The following is a 23,312-nucleotide window of genomic DNA, read 5'->3' as shown; positions in this document are numbered from 1 at the left end:
GAGGGTTCCTTCTCTAACCTCACCCAAACTTTGAAGCTGTTCTTCTGACAGTAGCTTAGGAAATCTTAAGACTGATTATATGAGTATGTTCTTCCGTTTTTGTTGGCAGGTTCGTCCCTTCACTTTAGGCCAACTGAAGGAATTGTTGGGACGTACAGGAACTCTGGTGGAAGAAGCCTTCTGGATTGACAAGATCAAATCTCATTGCTTTGTAACGGTGAGGGGCAGAAGCTCTAGGTTGTAGCATGTTTCCGATTGTGACCAACCTTGGGCAGGTTTGAGGGCCTTGTGTCAAGTGGGAAAAATTAAAGACCTATTGTGACCCCTCTGCCTTCTCCCTTCCTCCACCAGTACTCAACAGTAGAGGAAGCAGTTGCCACCCGCACAGCTCTACATGGGGTCAAATGGCCCCAGTCCAATCCCAAATTTCTTTGTGCTGACTATGCTGAGCAAGACGAGGTAAGGAACTTAGAGGCGGGTGAGGACATCCTCTCCTGAGACTCCTTCTCCCTCTCTTTCCTTCTTTTTGGTTCCTTTAGTTGACCCTTGGGCTCCAAAGTCTCTGGGCTCCTTCTGTGGGAGTAATGTCATCTCTAACTGACCTTGTCCCTCCTCTACCCACAGCTGGATTATCACCGGGGCCTCCTGGTGGACCGTCCCTCTGAAACTAAGACAGAAGAGCAGGGGGTACCACGACCCCTGCACCCTCCAGCCCCGCCCCCCACCCAGCCACCACAGCACCCCCGGGCAGAGCAGCGGGAGCAGGAGCGGGCAGTACGGGAGCAGTGGGCAGAGCGGGAACGGGAAATGGAGCGGCGGGAGCGAACTCGATCAGAGCGTGAATGGGATCGGGACAAAGTTCGAGAAGGGCCCCGTTCCCGGTCACGGTCCCGTGACCGTCGCCGCAAGGAACGTGCGAAGTCTAAAGAAAAGAAGAGCGAGAAGAAAGGTACTCAGCTGTGGGGCATATGTACCCACTGGTACATGGGAAAGGGATCCATATGAGATGGGACACAGGGTCCAGTGCATTGAGTCAGACTCACTTTTTTCCACCTCAGAGAAAGCACAGGAAGAACCACCAGCCAAGCTCCTGGACGACCTTTTCCGCAAGACCAAGGCAGCTCCCTGCATCTACTGGCTCCCGCTGACTGACAGCCAGGTGAGTGCTGGCCTCTTACCTTGCTCTGACCTGCAGCAGGGATGTGGGCAGGGCACTGGGGAGAAGAGGCATAGGAGTGCCTGAGGGAGGAGGCCCAGGGAACAGCTTAGAAGAATAAGGGAAGAAAACTAAGCATCACAGGCCCTGGCCGGTTGGCTCAGCGGTAGAGCGTCGGCCTAGCGTGCGGAGGACCGGGGTTCGATTCCCGGCCAGGGCACATAGGAGAAGCGCCCATTTGCTTCTCCACCCCTCCGCCGCGCCTTCCTCTCTGTCTCTCTCTTCCCCTCCCGCAGCCAGGGCTCCATTGGAGCAAAGATGGCCCGGGCGCTGGGGATGGCTCTGTGGCCTCTGCCCCAGGCGCTAGAGTGGCTCTGGTAGCAACATGGCGACGCCCAGGATGGGCAGAGCATCGCCCCCTGGTGGACAGAGCGTCGCCCCTGGTGGGCGTGCCGGGTGGATCCTGGTCGGGCGCATGCGGGAGTCTGTCTGACTGTCTCTCCCTGTTTCTAGCTTCAGAAAAATGCAAAAAAACAAAAAAAAACAACTAAGCATCACAGTAAGAGGCAGTTTTAGGAACCAGTTAATGAGTCTGCCATGGAGAAACCAAACCCAAAAAGGTGAAAGTCAACACAAACACAGGTCCTGTGTTGCATATTAGGAAGCTGGTTGTGCCAACCATGCTTCTTAGAAATCACTTTCAGGTAGCAGACAAATATGTGCTTTATAAACTCACCCATTTCTCCATTTTTGTTTGTTTTTGGCGGGGGGGAGACAGACACAGGAAGAGAGAGGATGAGAAGCATCAACTTGTTGCATCACTTCAGTTGTTCATTGATTGCTTATCATATGGGCCTTGACCAGGGTGTTCAAACCAGCGAACATAGGGTCATGTCAATGATCCCATGCTCAAGCCAGTGACCCCACACTCAAGCTGGCAAGCCCATGCTCAAGCCGGTGTCCTTGCAGTTTAGAACCTGAGACCTCAGTGTCCTAGGTCAATGCTCCATCCACTGCACTACCAGTACTAGTCAGGCCCATTTCTCTGGATTTTTGTTTATTTTGCAAAAGAGATTTTTTTTTTCCTTTTGTGAGTAGATGGGGGGGGGTAGACTCCCGTGTGTACCCCAACCAGGATCCACCTGGCAACCCCATCTAGGGAAGATGCTCTAGTCAATCAAGCTATTTTTAGCACCTGAAGCAAATGTGCTTGGACCAGCTGTGCTATACTTAGCACCCAGGGCCACGCTTGAACCAGTTGGTCCACTGGCTGCGGGAGGGGAAGCAGACGGTTACTTCTCCTCTGTGCCCTAACCAGGAATTGAACCCCGGATGTCCATATACCTGGCTGATGCTCTACCACTGAACAAACAAGCCAGAGCCAATATGTTGTTTTTTGTTTTTGTTTTTTAATATTTAGGGGTTTTTACTTTTAAATTTGTTTCTTTGTAAAAGCTTTTTGGGAATTTTAGGCTAATGCTACTCGGCTAAAAAGATTTGCTCCTGACATGTAGGTAGCTAGGGAAATACCAGAGGCCAGGCATGGGAGGTGCCTGGCCTCCTGCTGTGGGTATAAAAGGTGAACACCTGGAGAGACTAGGGCTCTGAGACAAGGACAGATGTGACTGCGCTCTCTCTCTTTCTCTCTCTCTCTCACACACACACTCTCTCTCTCTCTCTCTCTCTCTCTCTCTTCCTGCTTAATAGCAATGTCAACAATGACCCAAAGCTAGGAGTGCCAGGTCCAGGTGCAAATAGACAAAGCAGGGCTGATGTGAGCTGGGCTGAAATGCCTATTCCCTGCCTTTCCTGCTGGCTGCAGATTGTTCAGAAGGAGGCAGAGCGGGCTGAACGGGCCAAGGAGCGGGAGAAGCGGCGAAAGGAGCAAGAAGAAGAAGAGCAAAAGGAACGGGAGAAGGAAGCAGAGCGGGAGCGGAACCGACAGCTGGAGCGAGAGAAGCGACGAGAGCACAGCCGGGAGAGGGACCGGGAGAGAGAGAGGGACAGGGAGCGCGACAGAGGGGATCGGGACAGGGATAGGGAAAGGGACCGGGAACGCGGCAGGGAGAGGGACCGCAGAGACACCAAGCGCCATAGCAGGAGCCGGAGTCGGAGCACACCTGTGCGGGACCGGGGTGGGCGCCGCTAGCCAGGAGAACACTGGGGAGAGCTGCAGGTATCAGCCACCCTGAGCTGGGGTGGGGGCTCAAGGCCACAGAAAGGATAGGTACAATCTCCACCACCCCAGGACCAGAGAGAGGTCTTTCATACCATTTGCCCAGTGCTGAAGTATGGCTGCCACCTGTCCCTACATACCAAATGGAGCAGCGGTCATCTTCCTTCCCTGCACCCCAGAACCAATCTCTTGGGATTTAGCTCTCTCCTCTCATTTCCCGTTAAGTCTATGAGAGGGAAAAGCTAGGTTAGAGAGGGAGGTGTTTGGCCCAGAGGTGGGGAACAGGCAAGAGCCCCAATCTCTTTCATTTTTCCTCCATCCTGCTTACCACCACTTTGGGGTATCACACCCCTCTTGGGAACAGCTGGGGCCAGGACTGGGTCACCTATGAGCTGAATCAGCATCTCCTGAGTCCCAGGGCCCCTGCAGTTCCCAATCTCTTATTCTGCAGCCCTTGCCTCCTGCTCACTGGTTCCACTTTATGTCCACCTTTTCCTTTTGTTCAATTTTTATTTTTATTTTTTTTATTATTAAATGATGTGGTCTATGGAAAATAATAAAAAATCTGACTTAGTTTTAACTAATGTGTGAGTGGCTTTCCTTGGGCAGAGCTTAAGTGGAAGCCAGATGAAAAGGATAGCCGAGCTTGCAGCACAAGCTGCTGCACCCTGGACCGGGACTAACCTCCTCCTTCCCTTTTCCAACTACACCACAACTGTGGGTCTACCTCACCAGTGGGCAGTGGAGAAGGCCTGAGTCCCGGCTGAGGCCGTTCACCTGCTTTTCACCTTCAAGGTGCCGCCCACAGCTACCACAAGGGGGCGGCAGCCGCTCGCTCCGTAGGCGCCTGTAAATGAGCTAACCTGAAAAGGTCCATTCCCTCACCTCCGTCCCTTCCCGCCGCTGTCGTGCCTTGGTCCCTGACCTGTTCCTTGGATCCTTACGACGTCCTCAAGTGCACCCCAGCCGGCAGCCTGCTGCCTTGCTCTGCACGGGTTTCACAAATGCCGCCGCCTTGCGGCCAGGGTTCATACCAGACCTCAAGGCCGCCTCACAAGCCGGGCCTCCGCAGTGACTCCAAATTCCCCGTCTCGCCGCGTGGTCGCCCTTCGCCCCGCTGCGGGGAGCTTGCAGGCCTCTTGGCATTCCCGGGGCATTCTCCCCGCCAGCTCTTGGACATCCGAATGCTCAGTGGACGCAGCGAGCCCGGCCCGGGAGAGACAATGAATCTGTATGCGCCCGACGGCCCGGCAGCGCCGCCCCCGCCCCGCCCCGCGCGGGCCGGGCTGGCCGGGGAGGGTCGGAGGCTGGGCTCTCCTCCCGGGCGGCGCGGAGCCGCCTCGCTCCTCCGCAGGCGGAGCCTCCTTCCCCCGCCCCCTCGTCTCGCTCCCTTGTTCTCGCCGGGGCCGCTCAGACCTGCAGCGGAGCCGCGGCGCCCGCTTGGATCGTCTTAGGGCTGCGCCCCCGAGACCCGGCGACGGGGGCGGGCGGGGGTGCTTCCCACTGGGCTTGGCACCTCGGCACTGCCAGGTAAGGGCTCGCCCTGGTACCCGGGGTCGGGGGTCCGCGGAGGGGTAGCAGGGGCCCCGCAGCCTGCGGGTGTCTTCAGAGCGGTGCGCTCCGCGGCTAGGAGCCCACTGCTGGCTGCCGGCTCCCGCGCTCTACCACTTTCCCTTCTCCCTTCACACCTCCCGCCCGCTTTTTCCCCATTTTCTTTTCCCTTGATGTCTCTTAACCCTACCTCTGTCTGCCTGTTTGCCGTCTCTGCCCCTTTCCTCGGTCTCCCCAACCCTTCTCTCTCTCTCGTACCTTTTCCCCATCTCCACTTCTTTGCTTTTCTTCCTCTGCCTGTTCTCTCCTTCCCTTTCTCTTTTCCTTTTCCCGCTCTCCTTTCCTTCCCCTGTCCTTTCCTTCTCCTTCTCCTTCCCATGTCCCTTCCCTCTCCTCTCCTTTTCCCTTCCCGCTATCCTGTTTTCCACTCCTCTATTCCTTTCCTCTCCTCGTCCCGCCCCCTCACTGGTCCCCAGCCTCTCTCCGGCTTCCCTCTTCCCTAGAGAGGGGAAGGACTGTCAGGTGTGTGTATCTGCTCTAGGGGAGGAGGGACGCAGCCACAGCTACCTGAGGGGGTCCCCCCACCCCCAGGAGGAGAGAGAGGACATAGCAATGGGAAGGGTCCTCTCTCTAGCTCCCTTCTCGCAGCCCCTCTAAGCCACCCCCGTTTACCAAAATGAAGTTCCCGCGGCTTGGTCTGACCGCTGCAGCTGAGGATTGCCCTGCCTGCCTATCACCCGAAGCCCCGAAGCCCCCTACTTCCCACTCCCCAGACTAATACCTATGTCTCCTGTCTGCCTTTCAGACACTAGGCAGCCTCCCTTTATCTCTCCTTCAGTCTCTCGCTGCCATTCTGTCTCTGTCTCTGCTGGACAGCCCCCGAGTCTTCGTTTCAGCCTCAATCACATTGTGTCTCTAGTTTGAGTCTGCCTCTGAGACTGCCTCCCTAGTCTCCTGGCCTTGCTCCCAACAATACCCCCTCTTCTTTCAGCTCTGGCCCCCTACTTTGCTTTATGAGCCCAGTTTACCTTCAAGGATTTCAGCTGGCAGTGTGGGCTAGGGGCAGGTTTCTGGAGAAATGGGTTCCCGCAGAGGACGGACTTTCACAGGCTCTCAAGCCTGTCACAGGCTGCACTCCTTGTTATTTCAGCCCGACCTTAGACAACTCCATGGATCCCAGCCCCAGGGTTGAAAGCCTTTTTCGGGTAGCCCCCATCTACTCCATCCCCTTGCAGCATGCCCACCCTGGGAGGACATGGGCCAGGTGGGGTTCCAAGCCTTCCCAGCATCCCCTCTCCTGTTTTCTTCCCCCCTTTTCTACCCTCAGTTGACTGGCTGGAGATTTATCCGTTTGCAGGGCTGGAGGTGAATACAGGCAGAGCTTGGGTGGAGAGAGGGATCAGCTCTCTGCTCTCTGTCTTCATCTGGGTTCTGGGCAGTGGGAGTCTGGTTGCTGAAAGATCGTCTCTTCAACATCTACCTCTGGCGAGGGGGTGGGGTTAAAGGTTTCCTTGACCCTGAACAAGCTACCTGTCCTGCAGGTGTGGATCCATGGAGTAGTCCCAGCACATGTGCCCCTCTGCCCCAGCCAGCTCATGCCTCAGCTCCTGAGAGCAGTGAACAGAGCCCTGGCTAGAGCCCAAACATGTGGGGCCTCGTGAGGCTCCTGCTGGCCTGGCTGGGTGGCTGGGGCTGCATAGGATACCTGGCAGCCCCAGCCCGGGCCTGGGCAGGGTCCCGTAAGGGCCCAGGGCCAGCATTGCTGCGAACCCGAAGGAGCTGGGTGTGGAACCAGTTTTTTGTCATCGAAGAATATGCCGGTCCAGAACCTGTCCTCATTGGCAAGGTAAAAATCAAGCCCTCCTGTGGCAACCCTGACTCTCAAGCCCTACCCCGCAACTTCATCACTTCTGCAATGACCTTGGTCCCTCAGGACTGCCAACACTCCACCCGGTCTTACCTAGACTTAGACTCTTTAACCTTCTGTTCCTATGTGTGGAACCCGCTACCATTTTCCCCTGACCCCTACAGCTGCACTCGGATGTGGACCGGGGTGAGGGCCGTACCAAGTACCTGCTGACCGGGGAGGGGGCAGGCACCGTGTTTGTGATTGATGAGGCCACAGGCAATATTCATGTCACCAAGAGCCTGGACCGGGAGGAGAAGGCACAGTATGTGCTACTGGCCCAAGCTGTGGACCGAGCCTCCAACCGTCCCCTGGAGCCCCCATCAGAGTTCATCATCAAGGTGCAAGATATCAACGATAATCCCCCCATCTTTCCCCTTGGGCCCTACCATGCCACAGTGCCCGAGATGTCCAACGTGGGTGAGTACCCCAAGTCTGAAAATAGACCCCACCTCCTGGAGCACCCTCTCTTCTCCTTCCCCCATTGCTTTCTATCCCAGGACCCAATCCTTCAATTTAGCCCTGCACATGTCTGGGTTCCCCTCATCTGCTATTCTTCCCCTCCTGGCCCTGCCACTGCTGAGTGGGGTGCCGGGATCCCCCACAGGGACGTCAGTGATCCAGGTGACTGCTCATGACGCCGACGACCCCAGCTATGGGAACAGCGCCAAGCTGGTGTACACTGTGCTGGATGGACTGCCTTTCTTCTCTGTGGACCCCCAGACTGGTAAGGATAGAGCTCAGGAGTGTTGGGGCAGCCATGGGAACAGGCACCTCCTGACCCAGTGTCTCTCCTCAGGAGTTGTGCGCACTGCCATCCCCAACATGGACCGAGAGACACAGGAAGAATTCTTAGTGGTGATTCAGGCCAAGGACATGGGCGGCCACATGGGGGGGCTGTCGGGCAGTACTACAGTGACAGTCACGCTCAGCGATGTCAACGACAACCCCCCCAAGTTCCCTCAGAGTAAGAGGCCAGTGCTACTATCTGAGCCATTCTTTGACCACCAGTTCCACCCTCTAGATAAGCCTTCCTTCCCCACGCCTCCCCCGGCCAGCCCCCAGGAGAAGGAAGTGCTGGGGGAGGGAGGAGGCCTGGGGGCCCCTCTAAGAACGTCTCCCCTCCATCCACCCCCAAGGCCTATACCAGTTCTCAGTGGTGGAAACAGCTGGGCCAGGCACCCTGGTGGGCCGGCTTCAGGCCCAGGACCCAGACCTGGGGGACAACGCCCTCATGGCATACAGCATCCTGGATGGGGAGGGTTCCGAGGCCTTCAGCATCAGCACAGACGCCCAGGGTCGAGATGGGCTCCTCACTGTCCGCAAGGTTAGCCTCCTCTTAGCTAATACTTGCAGATCCACTTATACCTGCCTCCTGCCCCTGGGACATATTTTTAACTGATCTAGAACAGACTCAGCAATCTATGTTAGAGCTTAGAGATCACGGTCATCCCTTAATCTTCCAGAAAGGGGGAGTGAGTGGCTGGCTCAAGACTTCATATATGGAGTCTGTGACGGAGCTGGGGGTAGACCTAGAGTTATTCACTAAGTTTTCTGCTCCTCCCTTGACCACCAAGGCCACTGCCCCTGTGGTGCGCCTCTTCTCTGAGGTGCGCCTCTTCTCTGAGGTGCCTGAGCACTGGATACTTGCAGGGGAAGGACTCCTCACCTCCCAGGAGTGTGAGCTCAACCTGGTTTCTGCATGTCTGTCACTCCACCTCCCCTCACCATAGCCCCTAGACTTTGAGAGCTGTCACTCCTACGCCTTCCGTGTGGAGGCCACCAACACGCTCATCGACCCAGCCTACCTTCGGCGAGGGCCCTTCAAGGACGTGGCCTCAGTGCGCATAGCTGTGCAGGATGCCCCAGAACCACCCGCCTTCACCCAGGCTGCCTACCACCTGGCGGTGCCCGAGAACAAGGCTCCTGGGACCCTGGTGGGCCAGGTCTCAGCCACTGACCTGGACTCCCCAGCCAGCCCGATCAGGTGAGTGGGGGAAGGTGCCCAGGCTAATCCCATAGAATGTGTCTCCTTTACCGTAAATCACACTTGCCTCTTGGCACAGGTCTTCCTGCCTATGGACCTGGGGCAGGTGAGGGCTGGAGGACTTTGCTTAACACTCCAACTCTCCATCCATCCCTCTGGGTGGAAAATAGTGGTGCCTCCCAGGAGCAGTGTGAGCAGATGTAATCTCATCTGCTGAGTGAGATTGATTGGTCCTTGATTCCCCTCATTATGGTCACTTCCTCAGCATGCCACGCTTTACCCACTGGCTGACATTTAAGTCTCACAACTGCCCTATGAGGTAGGCGTTTTCATCACCAGTTTTTTAGAGGCTAGGCGCTAGGAGTTGAAGTAACTCACCCAACATCACCCAGTCAGGAAGTGACAGAGCTGAAATTCAAACCTTGACTGTCTACCTATAGAAGAGCCACTCTGACCTGGCCTGTGGTGGCGCAGTGGATAAGGCATTGACCTGGAACACTGAGGTTGCGGTTTGAAGCCCCGGGCTTGCCTAGTCAAGGCACATATGAGAAGCAATTACTACGAATTGATGCTTCCTGCTCCTCTCCCTGTCTTTCTCTCTCTCCTCTCTTTAAAATCAACATATAAAATATTTAAAAAAAAAAGAGAGCCGCTCTCCCCACCCCATGGCCAGCATCCCTGTCACAACACTGAGAGAGGTGCTGGTGTCATTCCCATTTTGTAATAGAGGAAACAGAGGTGAAGTGATTTGCCCAAGGTCACACAGCTGGTCTGAGGCAGAGTGGGGCTAGAACGCAGGTTGCAGGGTCCCAGAATAGAGCCCAGAGTCTGAAAGGTGGTGTCTCCTTCCTTCCACCTCTTTCTGTCTCACACCCCGACTCCACGGAAACTCAGTCCTCCTGAGTCTCAGAACAGGTATTTAATGTTGATGACTTCTCAGGGATATTTGTCTTTTAAGGGGACCCTCAGTGAATTATGGCTCTGGGTCTGTAGAGCAGAACCTGGAGCTTGGGCCCTCTCCACACATGAGCCAGGAGGCCTAGTAAGTGGAGAAGAAAGGAGGTGGAGGGGGGCAGCATGCGGTGGCCCTGCCGTCAGATCGGCCGTCTCCGCTGTCTTCCCAGGTACTCCATCCTCCCTCACTCAGATGCAGAGCGCTGCTTCTCCATCGAGCCCGAGGACGGCACCATCCGCACCGCTGTGCCCCTGGACCGCGAGGCTCATGTCTGGCACAACCTCACAGTGTTGGCCACAGAACTCGGTGAGCAGTCTGGGTCCCCTGGAGGCTCTAGAGAAGGTAGCAGTCTCCTGGCAGAAGGGCTGCCCTGAGCGTGGGGTTGGGGAGGGGAGGTTACTGCCATCAGACCATCTCCAGTGTACTGGGTCCCCAGCCTGTATCATCACCATCAGGCAGGCCTGCTGTCCTAGCTGGGTTGGGCTGGGTACAGTGGGTCTGCCAGACCATTCTCCTGACCTTAAATTCACTCCTATACCTGACTTTCCCTATCCCGAAAATAGACCTAACCTTAAATAGCTGCCAACCTCTAACAATCCCAACCTGCCCTCTGGCAGACCCTGCCCTGCCTGCCCTCTGCTTCAGGCTGAAGCCAGGGGCCAGGGAACATCTGGGGCCTCTTCTGGGGGGGTGACTGGGGGCTCCAGCAGTCACTCCCTTGCAAGGAGCCCTCAAGGTAGGGGAGATGCTGGCCCCTCTCCTGTCCCTGTCAGTCACCGGGCACCAGCAGCATGGTCCAGCTGCCTCTCTCTGGGCAGCTCTGGCCCAAGGAGGCAGAGATACCCCTTCCCCTCTGTCAGTCTCCCTTTATCACCCCTGACCATGCCCCGGGGTGTCCTACATTTGCTGTGTCCTGTCTATAGGAGTTGTCGCCGTGTATGTAGATGTTTGTACATTTCAGTCAGGAGCTACTATATGTGTATGTGTCGATGTGTGGTGTGCACTTTGTGTGTATAATTCTGTGTGAAAAGTACATATATATATACATACATACATATATTTGTGAGTATATATGTCACAAATAGTATATATATGTGTGTGTTTAGTTCAGTGTGTAGAACTAACATATTATGTATACATGTAATTGAATGCATATAGTGATAAGTGTAAGTAGCTGGTTGTATCTATTGTTTTGTGTATGTTAGTGTGGACAGATAATAATTTATTACTTATTGTGTATCAGGCACTGGTCTAAGTACCAAATGGGGATTAATTAATTTAATCACCACCACAAGTTTATGAGGGAGGTATGATTATTTACCCATTTTACATGACAAAACTCAAGCAAAGGGAAGTTAAATAACTTCCCAAGGTCACACACAGATGAAGTGTTGGGGCAGGCAGACCCACCCAGGCTGCAGAGTCTGAGCTATCTCCTTTACCATACTGCAGTCATGTATGTGTATTAAATCGGACCTGTACAGGATTGTCTTTATGTCCATGCAGCTGTGTGTTATGTGGCAGTGTATGTGTGTCTGTCCATGAGTGTCCCTGTGTATATATCTGGTGTGTGTAGTGGCTGCCTGTGTATATGCAACCAGCTGTGTTTGTGTATGTGTTTCCCCTCACTGTCTTCTCACTCTGCCAAATCCCGCTTTCCCTTGGGACCCCAATATCCACTCGCAGGCCCTGGGCCCTTACTGCAGTAAAGGAGTGGACCCCAGCCCCATCCCGTCTCTGGAGCACTGAGTATTCCAAGCCTTGAGCCAGGCCGTCCACTTTGCTGGGCTGCGGCCTTCGGGGCCATCCGGCTCTCCCCTACCACAGGGAGAAAGTAATTAAACCAGTTTAGGAGAGGTAGGCACTTGGGTGGGAAGGGATACACATTTTCCATGCTCTCTTGAGTGCCACTTGTAGTGAGTGAGGAGCAAGGCAGGGTGATGGTGGGTGCCGCCTGATGAAGGGATAGGAGAATAGGGGCTTGTATCTGTCAGGCCCGTCTGGCTCTGCACCCTGTGCGTCTTGCAGCTCCTCCCTCCCTGAGGTCAACTCTAAGTATTACTCATGGCTGCACCAGAGCCTTCTAGTCTTCTGATGGGGGGTGGTGTGTGCGTGTGCGTGTGTGAATGTGAGTGTGTCCTCCCAACAATGCTGTGCATGAAAATGCATTCTCTGAACCCTGGTGGGAGAGATACTGTATTCACTGTAGGTACTGAACATCCACTTCATGTATATTGCATTTATTTTAAATGCTGGATGTCCTTCTAATATATGGTATGAGTATGTTTGTGTATTTCATGGCAGTGGTTGAAATGTGACCTGTATGCACCTTCTGTCTATTCTTCATTAATGGTGTATGCGCTGTACATGTGGTTTATTGTTTATGTGTATCATGGGTGCTACATTCCTGTTGAATGTACGCTGTGTATTGCACATATCTTGGGCACTACATGAATATTGTATGCACTTGGTGGTGTTCCATTCATTTTTTACAATGTTCACTACTTGCAAATTGTATGCATATTTCATGTTGCATGTGCATGCAATGCGTGGCATGTGGCATTCATGCCCATGTGCCATGTGTGTTGTGTACGTATGTGGGGGGTGTATGTGTTCATGTTCTGGCTTCAGACAGCTCCGCACAGGCCTCCCGTGTACAAGTGGCCATCCAGACCTTGGATAAGAATGACAATGCTCCTCAACTGGCTGAGCCCTACGACACCTTTGTGTGTGATTCTGCAGCCCCTGGCCAGGTGAGCTGCTGAAACAGGGATTGGGACCTCAGGACCTCCAGCTGCCCACTTCATACAGGCCTGCCCTCTTCCTCCCAGCTGATTCAGGTTATCCGGGCCCTGGACAGAGATGAAGCTGGCAACAGTAGCCGGGTCTCCCTTCAAGGTCCTCTGGGCCCTGATGCCAACTTCACTGTCCGGGACAACCGAGGTGGGTGGCCTCCTACAACCATGCCCATGCTTCCTCCCTCCTCTTCTCTTCCTCCACCACCCCCAGTCCAGCCTGCTTGAGCCCTGCCCAGCTATCCTGGCCCTCCTCCTAACAGAAAGTAGATGTGGATTTATACATGTTTGCAGATTATAAACCTTCCCCCGGGAAGCTGTCTCCATGGGCCAGGTCAACCCTACTGTAAAGGTTCCAAGAGATGCCCTAACAGCTTCCCTTTTCCACAGATGGTTCTGCCAGCCTGCTGCTACCCTCTCGTCCTGCTCCACCCCGTCAAACCCCCTACCTCGTTCCCATAGAACTGTGGGACTGGGGGACCCCAGCACTGAGCAGCACGGCCACGGTGACTGTCAGCATGTGCCGCTGCCGGCCTGATGGCTCCGTGGCATCCTGCCGGCCCGAGGCCCAACTCTCACCTGCTGGGCTCAGCACTGGGGCTCTGCTTGCCATTGTCACCTGTGTGGGCACCCTGCTTGGTGAGTCAGGCCACAGTGGGACATAAATGTAGGATCCAGGCCTTTGGGGATGTGGAGAGGAATCAGGGCCCTAGACATAGGGAAATCCACCCTAAGGCTTACAGGAACCCTCGTGCCTTGCTTGTCCCACTACCTGATGCGTCCAAGAGAAAAGCTTGGATATGCTGATCCGTAGCCTTGACCTGCTGATCAATAATGACTAACAAGCCATAAAAACTGTTTATTAAGCCCCAACTCTGGGCCATGAGTGACACTGGGCACATCATTTTATGGTATTTCATTTCAACCTTTCCTCAACCCTGAGAGGTAAATGCTTTTCCATATAAACAATCAATCTAAGGGTCAAGGAGGTTTGGTGAAGTTAGGGAACTTCCCATGCTCACACAGCAAGTAAGGGGTGAAGTCTGGATTCACATGAAATTTGCCAGATGTCAAACCTAGGGCTTGCCACCCCCTAACCCACACTGCCTCCTCTGTCACCCAACATCTGCCCTGATCAGTGGCCTGTGTGACCTCTCCCCTAGCCCTGGTGGTCCTCTTTGTGGCCCTTCGGCACCAGAAACAGGAAGCACTGATGGTGCTGGAGGAGGAGGACGTCCGGGAAAACATCATCACCTATGATGATGAGGGTGGCGGAGAAGAGGACACGGAGGCCTTTGACATCAGTGCCCTTCAGAACCCCGACGGGGCGGCCCTACCAGCCCCTGGCCCTCCCGCTCGCCGCGATGTGCTGCCCCGGTCCCGGGCCCCGCGCCAGCCCCGGCCCCCGGGGCCCGCCGATGTGGCGCAGCTCCTGGCACTGCGGCTCAGTGAGGCAGACGAGGACCCTAGCGTGCCGCCCTACGACTCGGTGCAAGTGTATGGCTATGAAGGCCGGGGCTCGTCCTGCGGCTCCCTTAGCTCCCTAGGCTCCGAGGCCGGCACCCCCGGCCCCACGGAGCCGCTGGACGACTGGGGGCCGCTGTTCCGCACCCTGGCCGAGCTATACGGGGCCAAGGAGCCCCCGGCACCCTGAGAGCCAGGTGCCCTGCCGGCCATGGTGGGGTAGCCTGCACAGGCCCTCTGAGTGAGCCCCCGGGGCCCAAGAAGGCAGCAGCAGCCCAGGGGCCCCAAGCTTCTTCTTGTCCCTGTGTCCCTCCTCTCAGCTTCCCCAGGGCAACCCTCTTACCTCCCGTCTCCTGAGTCTTTTGTGTCTCTCTCCTGGGATCTCTGTCTCTGTAGCTCTGTCTGGGTCCGGGTTGTATGGCTCTGACTCTGAATCTGTTCTGTCACTGTGATTCCACCTTTTCCGTGGCTGTTTTTGTCTCTCAGATTCTAAATCTCTCACACGTGCTCTCTGTCTTCCTTGCGCCCACACACATGCTCTGTGTCTGTCTTCTGCCCATTTCTCTCTGGGTCCCTGTGACTGGATTTTTGGTTTACTTCCGTTGTCCATCCCAAAAGCAAGAGAAACTTCCAGCCACTGCTGCCCACCCTCCTGCAGGAGATGTTCTGCCCCAGGTGAGTGCTCCTGGATTTTGCAGAGCATGGTTGGCCCAAAGCCCTCCCGCACTCACTACTTCTAACTGGACTCTCCTGTCTTTACAGATCTGCCCGCATGGTTCCATCCATCACTCATGGCCTCATCCTGGCTCTACTGGCCTCCACAGAAAGAGGGAGCCAGCCCACCTCCTAGGGGAGAGGTCCAGCTCCTCCCACTCTACTGCCCGCCCCCCCTTGCTGCCTCCCTGGAGGCAACTGATGGCAGCCCAGCTCTAGGCATTGTCTTGTGTGCTTCCCAGGCTCCATGGGGAGGGGGGCTCAAGGAAAGGGGGAGGCAGCTGGGGAAGGGGAAAGAAGGAGGAAGGGGAGGGGCCTCCATCTCTAATTTCATAATAAACAAACAATTTATTTTGTAAACCTGGAGCCCTGTTCTGTTTCTGCACTCAGATTTCTGTATGGCGTTTCACTAAGCCAAAGAGCCAGAGGAAAGGCCTACACCTGTTCCCTCTGGCTCATTCTTTTTCTTTTAGTGTGGGGGCAGTCCACTTCAAGTCTCTCTAGATAGAGGAGGGTTTGGGTTGGCTCCATTCAGTGAGTAAGGAAACAATGGCTTGTACTTCACTCCCACCACCAGCTCTCTGGGTTCCCTGTTCTCGAACTGTCCAAGGAAATTAAGACATGGGGAATGACCAGAGGGGAGAATAGTAAGGAGAAGTAGAGGGTGAGGGCTACAGAGAAGAGAGGAGAGATGAAAGACTAAGAAGAAAGGAAGAGTGACTCCAGATGAAGAAAAAATGTGGGTGAGGGACAAACCAGTCTCTCTTGGGGCCTATGGAGCCCATTGGGGAAAGGGTGGGCCAGTGTGAGATGGCACAGTCACACTGAATCTGGGCCTGCCGTCCCCACCTTTAATTCTTCCCAATCCATTGTCCTGTCCTACTCTTCATGGAGCGCAGGGCCAGAGGGAGAAGATCAGGGAGGCAGAATCACAGCCAACTAGGGTGGGAGCTGAGCTGAGCGGGCCAGGGATCCACTCAGAAATCAGCATGAGCACCAAGCCTCCTAACTCCAGGCAGGGCTCCTATAGATGGGTAGGTGAGTCAGGACATGTCCTTGTGTCCCTCCCCTCCAAGTGTGGGTGCTGGCAATTGGGAAAGCTGCTTCTTTGGGAAGATGCCTTCTCATAGCTTCCACCCCTGCTTGGATGGCAACCAGGTGGTGGGACAACAAAGACCCTTGCTGCAGTACTGGAGTTGTCATTTCTTCTGCTGAAAGCTGGAACTGGACCCCTGACTGCCGAAAGACCTGTGCAAGAGCGGGCTGTCTGTCCCCTGAAGGCCTAGGGAGACAGTTCAGAGGCAGAGCACCAAGCAGGTGTCAGAGGAACAATGACTTCCAGTTCAAGGCAGGATGGGCAAAATCTGTACCCTTTTGTTCTCACTGTGATATCTGCTTCAAGCCTTCAGGAACAAGTGGCAAAAAGGAGGGCCTGACCATGGGCAGGCACTCCTAGATACTGAGGTGCGCGGATGTGGCCGCACACCTTTGTCTGCTCTTCAGCAGGGTAAAAAAACCAGGGCATAAGGAACAGGCTTGTCAGCAAGACCCTTGGGCTTATCTCTGGCTCAAATACCTCATCGTCTACAAGGATAGGACCTGTTAGAGGAGTGAAGAAGGGCAGGACCTTGAAAGAAAAAGGGTGGGGGGAGAGGCATGAGAGGAGACACAAGCAGGAGGCTCCCCTCCTGTCCTGCTCTTTTCGTCCCTGTCTTCCAGTTTATGAGAAGTGGAGGGGCGCAGAACAGCCCAGGGGACTGAGCTACATGCAGTTCACAGAAAGCCTTTGCCGGGCTCAGGTGGCAGTCCCAGGCTCCAGACAGCCACTCCCTCTCTGCATTTCTCACTCCCAGGGCTTCAGGATAGGGGTGGGAGCATGTAGAAGTCATGAACTGGTAGGATGAGCCCTGATCCCTCATCCTCTACTCTGGAGCATTTTCCCAAAAGAACTGACAAGGCCTGGCATTCTCCCCAATAAGGGGCGGGGCTGCTCCAGGTGTAGTTCCTTCTTTTCCAGTCTGTCTCCTGCCACTGCACACAGGAACCACACAGACATCATCTGCCACACTCACGTGCACACACCTGTCCTGGGTCACTCACACCGGGACACAAGACCAACACACATCGCTGCACATGCAGGTGCACTGTCACAAACCTGACTCCATCAAACATTTGAAACCTGCGCAAAAGCTGGTCTTCCTCCAATGCTCTTCCAGGACTAGGCTGGCCAGGGTCGCTGACCTCCATTTATTCTTCCCAGAGCCCTGCCTCTCCTTCCTAGAGGCTGAGGAGTGGGCAAGAGGTAAAGAAGGGTTGATGTGGAGGCCCCAGCTAGACTCTGGACCCTTTCTCGAAGGCTAGTCCTCCTGGACTTGGCACATTTCTGCGGCCCCTTTTTCCCACCACAATTTCCTCCCCTCTGCCCCCACTGCTTTCCTTCCTGGGGCTCCTTGAGCTTTCCTGCCTTCTCCCCAGTCATCTCCAGAAGGCCAAAGCCTGGAGGTCTCCTCTGTCTGGCCAGCTCCTGCCTGGAGGGAGGGACCCTTAGCCTGAGGTGCAGGGTTGGAACCCAGATGGGCTGGAGGCTAGGAAGAGAGCCAGAAGGGAGGACAAGGAGCTGTCATCCTGGAACTGGAAGCTGTAGGAGTGGGATGAGAGAAAGGAGGTTCAGCAACCTTCCTTCAGGTCCCACCTCTGCGTTCACTACGCTTTCTCCCCCACATGGCCTGAGAAAGAGAGGGGAAAGGAGGGGGGGCTTGGGGGGAGGTGTCCCTCCTGGAGCATCTCCAAGTCAGGGCTTACAGAGAAGCAGGAGGGGGCTAGGAGGGGCAGGAAAAGACAAACTAACCTGACAGTTGCCACTGGCACAGCCACCTCCCTCTTTTATGCATCCCCCCCAGGGGGGGGGCTACAGGAAGGAGAGGCTGGAAAGAAGGCAAAGGGAAGAAGAAACAGGAGGAGGGGAAGAAAGCAGGAGGGTAAGTCTGGCAGCAGCAACAACAGACCCAAAAGAGCATTGCACAGGGAGCTGCAGCATGGCTCCAGGCCCTGACAGGGAGGCACAGGAACTTCAGTGGGAGCAGCCTCCCTGGGCTCACCCCTTCAGGCCCTCAGGAAAGTTCAGTTGTCCCTGGCCGCCAGGCGTGGGCTTGGCCCAGCTCCTCTCCCCCCAGTTCTCTCCCCAGGTGCCTACAGGGCTTTATCCTGGTGGCAAGAGGAAAGTCGGAAGGAGAGCCTGGAAGGAAAAGCCATGCTAAAGGAGCATTGCTCTGGAGATGAAGGTCTAGGTTCAAGCCTCACCTCTGTCACTTACTGTGTGACCTCGGGCAAGGCTTCCTCTTCTGTAAAGTAAGGGTGATTTTTACCTAAAAGTTAACATGAACCTGACCAGGCACTGGTGCAATGGATAAAGCATCGACCTGGAACTCTGAAGACCCAAGTTCGAAACCGCAAGGTTGCCAGCTTGAGCATGAGGTCACCAGCTTGTGTGTGGGATCATAGACATGACCCCGTGGTCGCTGGTTTGAGCCCAAAGGTCACTGGCATGAAGCCCAAGGTCACTGGCTTGAACCCAAAGTCCCTGGCTTGAGCAAGGGGTCACTCGCTCTGCTGTGCCCCCCCAGCCCCCCCAACCCCCAGTCAAGGCATATATGAGAAAACAATCAGTGAACAAATAAGGTGCCACAACAAAGAATTGATGCTTCTTATCTCTCTCCCTTCCTGTCTGTCTCTCTGTCTGTCCCTATCTAGCCCTGTCTCTCTCACAAAAAAAAAAAGAGAGAGAGAGAGAGAGAGAGAATCAAATAGGGGCCTTGACGGAGTAATTCAGTGGATAAAGCATCAACCTGATGTGCCGGAGGTCGCAGGTTCCACGGGTCAGGGCACCGTGGAGAAGTTATCAATGAGTGCACAACTAAATGGGACAACTAAGTTAAACAATTAATTGATGTTTCTCTCTCTCCGTTCCTCTATCTCTCAAATCAATGGAAAATTTTAAAAAAGAATCAAATGGAGGAGTGGCAGAGGAGAGCAGATGAGAAGCCTATGGCAGAGGAGAGCAGATGAGAAGCCTATCACCTCCCACCAGGGGTCTACAATGCACTGTCCTGACTCTTCTAGCCTGGGGCTTTGGGGCTACTCCCAACTCATTCCCCTCCTAGGTATTCCTCCTCATCAAGCTGAAAAATGACAGACTCTGAAGCTAAGGTGTATACTAAAATGGGAGGAAGAAGAAAGACCAGAGAAAGGGTAAAAAAGCAGAACAGGATGGCAAGAAAAGAGGGTCTAGCACCTAGCACAGCATCTGGCACACAGCAGGCACGCAGTAAGGATTTGCTGAAAGAAGGACTTGACACTGAGAAGGAGGCTGCAGCAATCTATTGGGTATCAATAGGAACACGCTGGACAGAACCATCAATAGCTCTGGGAAGCAGAAAGAGATGGAGACTTGGAACAAATGAAACCGGCCACACTGGAACCGCAGGCTGTGAGACTGTTCACACCCTATCCTTCACCCGCTCTCTGCAGTGCGTCTTGCTGCTTCTTACAGAGTCTCAGTCTCTGTGGGAAGCCCAAAGTCTCCTGGTACTAGTGCACAGAGTTCTCCGCTTTCACCAGCTTTGGGGGAGGTTGTGGTGGCAGCTTCAGGATGAGCCTGGTTGACCTCCTTCTCCTCTTGCTTCTCCAGCTCCGGGAACTTCTGCATCTCTGTGTACAGCACCCAGGCATCGTTGCGTGACACGTACTCCCACCCGCTCTCTCGCACATGAAAAAGATCTACAGAACCCCCGGAGTAGGCATCACGATGGGTGGCATGGGCCACGGCGCAGCGAGCCAGGGCATAGGCTTCTTGAGTGGTCATGTCGTAGCGGTACCCACGGTCTAGCACGCCATAGGCATAGGGAGACCCAGAGCCCACTGAGAAGATGTCCCCCTGCAGGCGGGTGCCATCGCTATAGACATAGAAGAGAGCAGGACCGGAGCGGTCCCAGCCACACAGGGCAGTGGCCACACACAGATCCAGCCCCCGGTAGCGAGACATCATAGCTGACAGGAGTTTGGCGGCGCTGGCCACACTGGGCAGCTGACCCTCCCTCAGGGCTCGCAGCCGCAGCTCCCGCTGTAGCACCCGGTACCATGTGACACAGTCGGCAGAGGTGCCAGAGGTGGTGCCCAGGAGGTGCTGATGAACAGGGATGACCTTGCGTGAGGCTGGACACGCCACGTAGTTGCTGCAGGAGGAACGGGTGTCAGCCGCAGCGATGACTCCATGACGAAAGCGGAAGGCCAGGGTGGTGGTGCCATGAGCCAGGCTGGGGCCATGGGTCTGCAAGAAGGTTTGAGGGTCACAGCCCCGGGGCACAGCCCAGCCACCAGCCTGAGACAGGTGAAGTGATAGTCCCTGGGTGTCAGGGGCCTGCCACTTGCATACATCCTGCAGAGCCATCCCTGGGCTGAGTGAGAGTTGGAAGGAACAAGACAGAGATTTGTGGGCTGGGTCAGGTGGGAGAAGAGGGACGCTGAGGGGAAAGCTGGGCTGCAGCCAGAATCGGCAAAGAAAGTGTGTGATTGTGGCTTCACTTCTCTCTAACCCCAAACTGGGCTTGGAGACTGGCTGTTGGAGCAGCCCCCTCCTCCTCAGAGAACCACTGAGGGGAGACAGGACAAGGCCAGATGAGTCTCCAGTGCTGAGAAGACGCTGTCCCTGACACACCTGAGCTTCCCTTAAGGAGTCTCCTGTCTGTCATTCTCCAAGTACTTGCAGTAAGGTGGGGGCTGGGGTAACTGCAAAAGAACAGAGGTACACAGAGGTACAAACTAAAGGAGTGGAGCTGGGTTCCTCTGGTTTCTCCTGTCCCGGCCCTGAAAGACCTCCCAGCCCAGGAGAAGGAATAAAGGCGAGTCAGTGCTCTGAAGTGGTCAGAATAGGATGCTGTGGTCCCACCAAGACAGAAGTTCTGAATTTGGGGTTCTCTCCTCAGAGGAATGGGGCCCAGGAACTATGGTGCTCCCTCAACTCATACTTTCACCTCATAGTCAAGGTGGGGAAAAAGAAATGGACTGAGACAAAGACAAAAGAAAAAAAAACCAAGAGAGAGCCTGAGGGTGGGGTGGGGTGGGGGTGAAAAGACTCCAGCGCCTTTTGGAAAGGCAGGGGACTGAGGGGTCAGGGATACTTTAACCTAGAGCTCCCTTTCTCCTCCACTCTGGGGTGAATATGAACCTCCATCTCCATACAAAGATGACATTCCTGACTGTTCTGTAGCACTATAGCTCTGACTTGTGTTACAGTTCTGAGTATGTAGCTGAAAAAATCCAATGACTTTCTTTCTCCAGGTTTCCCATCTTGCCCAATAGTTCACAATGGCAGGAGACTGGTTCGTAGTTCCAAGGCAGAAGAAACAACTGACTTTGACCCCATAATGCTGAGTCCAAATCTTAGATCAACCAGGGGTGGTTGAGGGGTGAGGTGGGTAGACCCTGACAGCTGGCCTTTCAGAGAGACCAAGTAAACTAGAGCAGAGTGAGAAGCTGCAACTACTTCTAGCATCACATGAAGTTTATTTTACCAAACATTGCAGCTCAAAGGGTGCTGTGGGAATATGTTTATTGAAGAAACAGACGCACACACAAAGAAAGAGCCTGGACCTTCCAGACATCATCATAGTTACCTAGGGTCTCAGGACAAAGTGTCAGTGTAAACACGTCACAGAAAGACTGGAGAAACCAGGAGGTCACAGAGGTCACGCTAAGGTCCAACCTTCTCCTTCCTTTGTGTAGGACCACATAGAAATCTTACTAAAGAGGTAAGAATTTCTGCCTGACCTGGTAGTAGTGCAGTGGATAGAGCATCAGACTGGGATGCGGGGGACCAAGGTTCAAAACCCCAAGGTCACCAACTTGAGCGTGGGCTCATCTGGCTTGAGCATGGGCTTACCAGCTTGAGCGTGGGGTCACTGGTTCAAGCCCAAAGATCACTGGCTTGAAGCCCTAGATTGCTGGCTTGAGCAAGGGGTCACTCACTCTGCTGTAGCCCCCTGGTCAAGGCACATATGAGAAAGCAGTCAATGAATAACTATGGTGTTGCAACAAAGAATTGATGTTTCTTATCTCTCTCCCTTCCTGCCTATCTGTCCCTCTCTCTGACTCTCTCTGTCAAAAATAAATAAACAGGCCCTGGCCGGTTGGCTCAGTGGTAGAACGTCGGCCTGGCATGCGGAAGTCCCGGGTTCGATTCCCGGCCAGGGCACACAGGAGAAGCGCCCATCTGCTTTTCCACCCCTCCCCCTCTCCTTCCTCTCTGTCTCTCTCTTCCCTTCCCGCAGCCGAGGCTCCATTGGAGCAAAAAGATGGCCCGGGCGCTGGGGATGGCTCCTTGGCCTCTGCCCCAGGCACTAGAGTGGCTCTGGTCGTGACAGAGCAACGCCCCAGATGGGAAGAGCATCGTCCCCTGGTGGGCGTGCCGGGTGGATCCTGGTCCTACTGCCTCCCCGTTTCCAGCTTCAGAAAAATACAAAAAATAAAAATAAAAAAATAAATAAATAAATAAGAATTTTTCCTCTTGGTTGGCCTGCGTTGGCCTGTAGTGGTGCAGTGCCTAGCTGAGGTTACTGGTTCGAGATTTTTTTTTTTTTAGAGAGTGGGGGCAGAGAGAGAGGCAGGAAGGATCAGGAAACGTCAGCTCATAGTTGCTTCTCATATGTGTCTTGACTGGGCAAGACCCGGGACTTTGCACTGGCAATCTCAGCGTTTCAGGTCAACACTTTATCCACTGCACCACCACAGGTAAGGCAGAGGTCACTGGTTCGAAACCCTACGCTTGCCCAGTCAAGGCATATATGACAAGAAATCAATGAACAACTAAAATGAAGCAACTATGAGTTGATAATTCTCGCTTCCCATTCCTCTCTCTTCTCTCTCTATAAAACCAATAAATAAAATCTTTTAAGAAAAGAAAATAAATAAAAATGTCTTATTTCTAAAGACTAAGTACACCTTAGACTTTATATGTGGATGGATTGTCACCTTCCAAAGGCAGGCCATTATCAAGTCAGATCTGGACAGTTGAATGGCCTCATAATTGGCCACCCTCCAATCTCCCCATCTAATCTTATCCTCCACACTGACATATTTTCCTAAGGTATCGCTCAAATCCTGTGTCCCCTCTACTAAGAAACCCTGAAGGACTACAAGATCAAATCCAAACCACCTCTCCACCGCAGGCCCACTTTGGTCCAATTCTAATCCATCCATTACAACCTCTTTTCATGCTATCTCCCACCTCTCTTTCATCTTTTTGAGTCCTATCCTTCAAAGTCTGGCTTAAGTACCACTTATTCTGAAAATTCTTCTCAGGTATGGGTTGAGAGAAGAGAGCCTGTGGTTTGAGGAGCAATGGGACCCCACTGGTACGTAGGTAAATGAATCCAGATCTCCTTGGCAAAGCCTTCCTGGACTCCAACCTCACCCCAATCTGTACTGGCCTTCTCTCCACCTATGAACTTATAGCATTTATCATTCCCCCACCCCTGCCACCTTATTGAGATATAATTGACACATAACATTGGGTAAGTTTAAGGTGTACCATGTGATGATTTGATACATATAT

At 54.2% G+C, this 23,312-nt stretch overlaps 3 protein-coding genes across 5 annotated transcripts in view; 2 read left to right on the top strand and 1 right to left on the bottom strand.

Moving 5' to 3' along the window:
• The window catches only part of ACIN1 (apoptotic chromatin condensation inducer 1), a 45,333-nt gene extending 41,427 nt beyond the window's left edge, over nt 1–3,906 (top strand). For all 3 annotated transcript variants that reach the window (XM_066277448.1, XM_066277446.1, XM_066277449.1), the window contains 5 exons: nt 110–217; nt 352–459; nt 625–949; nt 1,059–1,159; nt 2,979–3,906. In XM_066277448.1, the coding sequence (XP_066133545.1) occupies nt 110–217; nt 352–459; nt 625–949; nt 1,059–1,159; nt 2,979–3,305 (969 nt within the window). In that variant the 3' untranslated portion in view covers nt 3,306–3,906. The remainder of the gene's footprint in view (nt 1–109; nt 218–351; nt 460–624; nt 950–1,058; nt 1,160–2,978) is intronic.
• Nucleotides 3,907–4,741: 835 nt separating this feature from the next.
• On the top strand, nt 4,742–14,940 carry CDH24 (cadherin 24). Its single transcript, XM_066274828.1, has 13 exons — nt 4,742–4,862; nt 6,425–6,729; nt 6,915–7,209; nt 7,397–7,516; nt 7,589–7,756; nt 7,929–8,116; nt 8,523–8,776; nt 9,901–10,037; nt 12,363–12,484; nt 12,563–12,674; nt 12,917–13,165; nt 13,690–14,665; nt 14,753–14,940. The coding sequence occupies exons 2-12, from the start codon at nt 6,529–6,531 to the stop codon at nt 14,178–14,180; spliced, it is 2,337 nt and encodes a 778-aa protein (XP_066130925.1). The 5' UTR covers nt 4,742–4,862; nt 6,425–6,528; the 3' UTR covers nt 14,181–14,665; nt 14,753–14,940.
• A 4,267-nt stretch (nt 14,941–19,207) lies between these two features.
• Nucleotides 19,208–20,150, bottom strand: PSMB11 (proteasome subunit beta 11). The gene has a single exon (XM_066276541.1). It carries the CDS (start codon nt 20,148–20,150, stop codon nt 19,248–19,250), a length of 903 nt encoding a protein of 300 aa, XP_066132638.1. The 3' UTR covers nt 19,208–19,247.
• Nucleotides 20,151–23,312: the final 3,162 nt, after the last annotated feature.

This window comes from Saccopteryx bilineata, chromosome 4 (genome assembly GCF_036850765.1).
Source record: "Saccopteryx bilineata isolate mSacBil1 chromosome 4, mSacBil1_pri_phased_curated, whole genome shotgun sequence".
In the NCBI taxonomy this organism is placed as follows: Eukaryota; Metazoa; Chordata; class Mammalia; order Chiroptera; family Emballonuridae; genus Saccopteryx; species Saccopteryx bilineata.
Note: the sequence above shows the minus strand (reverse complement) of the source record. Positions and strands in the feature narration are given on the sequence as shown.